The sequence below is a fragment of the Chaetura pelagica genome, unplaced genomic scaffold (assembly GCF_000747805.2).
Source record: "Chaetura pelagica isolate M959 unplaced genomic scaffold, ChaPel_1.0 scaffold11, whole genome shotgun sequence".
NCBI lineage: Eukaryota > Metazoa > Chordata > Aves > Apodiformes > Apodidae > Chaetura > Chaetura pelagica.
In genome coordinates, this window is record NW_009952694.1 from 4,820,653 (window position 1) to 4,825,879 (window position 5,227).

The window sequence follows — 5,227 nt, forward strand, 5'->3', positions numbered from 1 at the left end:
AGCTTGCACTGACACTAGTACCCATGGCTTGAAGGGATAGGCAGGCTCTGGAATATCCCAGTAAGCAGTAAGACAAGCAGGGGAAAGCTGCAGTCCCACTAACCTCAGGCCCAGTTCAGCTGGTCTCAGCTTCCCGGTGCTGGGATTTCCCAAGCAGCCAGTCCCCACATGGGACCAGGGGCAATGCATTCCTGTGGCTGCAGCCCCAGTTCTCCCACTGCAGAGCCATTTCTTGTAAAAACCACTTGGAAATCCCAACTGAGACAGCACTTCCGGGTTCAGAAACAGCCAAATGTCCCTGGACTCTCACCCTCTCCCAAAGCAAACTCAAGCAAGTCCCTGGGAATGGGACAAACAGCAGTCTATCAGCCTTAAGGCCAGCCTCCTCCTTCCTGGGACAGCAGCCTGGAGCACTACCTACCGGCTGCATCAAGCAGCAGGTTCCTGGGATTGAGGTCCCGGCACAACACGCCCTGTTGGTGAAGTCCCTCTAAGGCCAGGAGGATTTCTGCTGCCCACAGCTGCACCTGCTCCTCCTTCACAGCCCAAGCTCTCTGGCTGTGCCCATGGGAAGCCAGAAACTGGCCTTGTCCTGAAAGTGGCTGCTCTCTGAGCTGGCCACAGGCCAGGCTTGCTCCCCGCGAGGAGTCCTGCACTGCTGTGTCAGGACCACGAGCCTTGATGGAGCTGGATGGGGCAAATCCTGCACGAAGCTGCCTCTGACCCAAGGAGGTCAGGAGATGCTGAGCCCAGGGGACCTCAGGCACTTGTTGAGATGGAAGCTCCTCTGCCCCTGGCTGGCCCACTCTCGCAGCCTTTGGTACAGGGCCAGGTGTCTGAAGAAGCTTCTCACTGGCACATGGGCCAGGATCTTGTTGGGAAGCTGTGCTCCCCAATACACAGCCCGTGCCACTGGTTTGACTGTCCCAGGGGTAGGTGATGAGGCCTTGGTTGCTAAGGTGGCCAGGGCCTTTGGCTGATGCTGCTGGAACATGGTCAATAACACCAGACACAGCCTGGGTCACACTTAGATCCTGCCCTCCAGGTGCAGCCCTCAGGACACCAGCAGGAGCCAGGTGAAGCTGGCAGTGGTTCCCCAGGCTGGGGTCCCTGGGGTTGGGGAACTGCTCCTGAGGGGCCGAGGCATCTGTGCTTCCCAGCGCCTGATGGGCTGCACAGCCTGGGAGGCCACTGCCTGTCTGAGCAGAGAAGATGGAGACTTGACTGCTGTCCTGGGAGCTTCCCACGCCGTCAACTCTGCCATGGTCCCTCAGGGCTTGACTGGTGTTTGAACGGGCAGAGCCCTGCTGGACACAGTACTTGGAGCGGAGGTGAGACCACAGCGTCTCCCCTGGAAAGCAGAGAGAACACGTGATGGGGCAGAAAGCATCCCTGGTCCCCTGGCTGCAGGCACGGCCCATTCAGGCACAGGGGAAGGCCCACATGCTGGCAACGTAACCAAGATTTGTTAACCTCCCCAGGAAAGCTGAAGTCCATGCAGAGTACTCCCCAGCCCTACAAGCACACCTGCTCCACATGACACCTCCACCAGGATTTGGCAGACCAAAGGTTCATTCCCCTCTCCTTCAGCAGCCCTGATCCCCCTTCTGCACAGCCTCCTTGATTCCAGCTCTGCCACTTAGAAGTCACTGGCCAGATACATCTTCACACATGCCCCTGATCCCACCGCCATTCTCACTTTCCCCTGAAAGCCTTTCCTCCCCACATGACAGCCATGCTAGAGAGGTCTCACAGCATGGCACAGAGCCCATGGGTCAGCAGTGAGCCAGAGCAGTGAGGCCTGGAGCCCATACCACACTGCTGGAGCTTCCCAGCCTCACCACATTCAGCTGCTGGCTGCTTTCTGCAGTCCCTCCTACTGTGACGCATGAGGAGCTGAGGCTGTTCTCCAACATGTCAGCCTCCCTCAGCTGCTGCTCCCTACTTTTCCACAAAACCAGCAGAGAAGCTCCTTGCAACAAGCCTCCACCTTGTCACACTTCTTCACCAGGATCTGGGACAAGCCCCAAGCTTGCCTCTTTGTTGCACCCAAACCCCAGTATGCTCCCTGCTCTTTATGCCTTCCATCTCCTCTTTTCGGTCAGATTCCAGTGTGGCCTCTTCTCTTGTAACCAAAACAATGTTTTAGAAAGGTCTTATCAAAATACTGTTTTGTTTTGTTCTACAACATCCAGGTGAACTACCTCACTTGGTTGTCCTTCTCCATCACTCTTCTGTCATGGACAAAAAATGCCAGTAAAATGAAAAGGTTTTTCTTCTCAAGACACTGGACCACAACAATCTCTACCTCAAGGCATGACTGTTCCCTCCCATGGGACACAGTGGTCTCTAAGGCTAGCTTCCACATTATACCCCGACACACACAACCTCTTTCTCCTTGCAGGTCTCCACAGGCCCATTTCTAGGCTACTTCCCCAGTCAGTTCTTACCAAAGCTCCAGAATCCCCCATACAGCTAAACAACTCCCTCCATAAAGTCTCCAAGCCCTGGTACCAATCACCCTTGTATGAAGAGGACAGCTTGTGCTGTCACTATAAAAAACAGTCCCAAACCAGCATAAGAAACATATTTGAGACTTTAGGGAGGCTGGGGATAAGAGCAGGATGCTCCACAAATGGGAGGCAGTGCTGTCCCTACTCACCCTGCACGTGCTCCAGGTGGAGGAAGATGGAGTCCTCACTCACATAGTAGCACAGCAGCTTGACCATGAAGGGGACCCCATGAGGGATGATGGTCTGTCGCTCACGAGTCTCAACATGGGATTTGCGGAGGCTCTGGGGAGGTACAGATGTGTTACAGCACATCTCCCTGCAGTCTAGCACCTGGCAGGGCAGGAGCCAGCCAGAAAGGCAGCCTGCTAAGCCCCATCACCTGCAATGGAGCTCCCTGTCAGCCCCCAGCTGTGAACTGGCAGGGCTCTGCAAAGCTCAGCCAAGGCAAAGTGCTCCCCACCTGCACTGTGGGACCCACAGGACACTGCTGGTCCAGAGCAGTAGCCTTCCCCTACAACTGCCCCTACTGCCTTTGGATGGGAACCCATCATCCCAGCCCTCTGTTCTCTCCCCTCTGAACTGATGCTTCTCCCTCTCATGTCAGAGCCTCCTTGTCCAATTATTAAAGTCCTTTATTTTTAGTTCCAAGGGCACTGGAAAAAGCCCTAGAACCTGTACTGGCCTCACCTACCACCCATTTCAAGGGTTGACTCAGATAAACATGGGCATACAGCTTGGCTTGCAGGATTACAAGGCAGAGGAATGGATGACTAAGGAGAACCTCTTCCCTTCCAATCACAGAAGATGGCCAAGGCAGCCAAAAGAAGCTTTATGAGCAATGAATTTCCTCCAACATTTCTGTGATCTGCTAGTTTTTGGTCCTCTCACCTGCCCCGGGCATCTGCTCAGATAAGGAGGCTCTGGAATGACAGGAAGAAACAGGCAGATGAAACTGAAAACACCCACCTTAAGTATAAAGGTCCCACCAGTGGCTGGATCCTGGACGATCTGCACCTGGGAGCAATATATAAAACATTGTTCAGAAGCAGTGACTGCTCCCACCCCAACATGCAGCCTACAGGAACAACCCATGGACTCAACTCCAGAACAAAAAGCTCCCACCTAACTAGAAGAGTCTGGTGGTGCTCAAACCCCTACTCTTGAAAGACAAAACACAGGCGAGATAGCCACAGAGACAGGGAGTAGAGAGTTAATTTAAAAAAGAGGTGACTCTCACACCAGTTTTGCTTCCTTCACAACAAAGGGTTTTGCACTTCTGGGCCCCATGTGGTGCCCTGTGCTGTCCACCTGGGACTCGGCAGGACAGGAGGGCCACATGAGCCCTGACAAGCTGAGAGGTGTGAATGGCAGAGGAGAGCCACGTGTCAGTGCATGTATGGAGACTGTGAGCAAGCTTCATGCCAAGATCATGAGCTAACAATTACTTGATTCATCTGCATAGTTTGCCTTCTGCTGAAGTCTAGATGATCCATAAGAGTCCAAAGTCATGGTACCTAAGCATCAAGCAGGATTCCATGCATGGAAATAAACTGGATGCATCAGCCTTGTAATTATCTTGCCAGATCTCATAAGCAAAAGGAATGGGCATGCTAACAGATTTCCCAGCTAACTCCTAGAGGGTCTTGCATCCTCACCTGTGAATTTTCCTTGGTGGGAACGGTGTGGATAGTAACACACACATTTCTCAGTGGGTAGGCTGAGGGCCAGCACCCCCACCCCAGCTGCCAGGATCCTCCAGGTTACACTTCCCTTGATCTAGCCCCATCCTCACCCCCTCAGTTGCAGGCTGAGTCATTACCTTATCGATCACTCCCACAACCTTACACGCTCTCAGGTTCTCCACTGCTGAGCTCAGCGTCCTGACGGGCCGGAAGCGCAGGCTGCTGTAACCCTGCAAGGTGGGGAAGGGAAGATGAGGGACCTGGAGATGCTGCTGTCTGTGAGAGTGGGTGGAACAAGTCCCTGCATTTCCCAGAGCAGGCAGCAATACTGCCAGGCTGGCAAACCTCCAGAGATGACTCTCCATCCATAGTGGTTGATTCCTAACATCAGCTGGACTGTTTTCTTGGCCAGCTCCTGGATTTTTTAAGCTTTCAGGGAAAGCCTGCACCTGCAGCAGAGGTAAAATCACTGCAACCCAGACTGCCTCAACACTAAGGGGATCTGCACAGAAGGCAGCTGTCGTTCTCCTTTCCTCCTTCTCACCAGCCCCAGACCATGCTCTGCTTCACTCCTCTCTGCCTTCATTAACCACCACCTTCCCACAGTGCAGCAAGCAGCTGTGGTCTTTGGCTCAATCCAGATGGGAACAGTGTCGGGGAAGATGGCATTCTGAACATCTGACTAGGTGGCTCTCCCTGGTGGCTTCAGTCCCACCAAAACCGCTAATTTTCACTATGACAGCCACAAGTTAAAACATGCACATCGACGGGGGTGTTGCAGGCCTGGGAACAGGCCAGGCAAGCCGGGCCCAGCTCAGTTCCTTGCAGCAGGCAGAGCAAACGGCTGCCAGCTCCCTCGCAGCCACCAGCCCGCCGGGACACCCGCACCTGACGTGCCTGCCATTTTCTCTACGCCACCTCCCCACGACATCTGGCAGAGGCAGTCGGGGAGGCTCAGCAAGGCTGAGCTTTACGCGCGCATCCCCCCGGATCTGCCAGCGACACGGACCCGCCGCCAGCCCACCCGTGCCG

The 5,227-nt window shown here is 54.5% G+C and overlaps 1 protein-coding gene across 1 annotated transcript in view; it reads right to left on the bottom strand.

Moving 5' to 3' along the window:
- Positions 1-5,227, bottom strand: part of RPS6KL1 (ribosomal protein S6 kinase-like 1) — a 14,909-nt gene that overhangs the window by 2,327 nt on the left and 7,355 nt on the right. The window contains exons 2-6 of the mRNA XM_009993958.1: positions 4,333-4,425; positions 3,480-3,527; positions 2,663-2,795; positions 1,321-1,351; positions 422-558 (exon numbers count right to left, since the gene is read on the bottom strand). Of these exons, the coding sequence (XP_009992260.1) occupies positions 422-558; positions 1,321-1,351; positions 2,663-2,795; positions 3,480-3,527; positions 4,333-4,425 (442 nt within the window). The remainder of the gene's footprint in view (positions 1-421; positions 559-1,320; positions 1,352-2,662; positions 2,796-3,479; positions 3,528-4,332; positions 4,426-5,227) is intronic.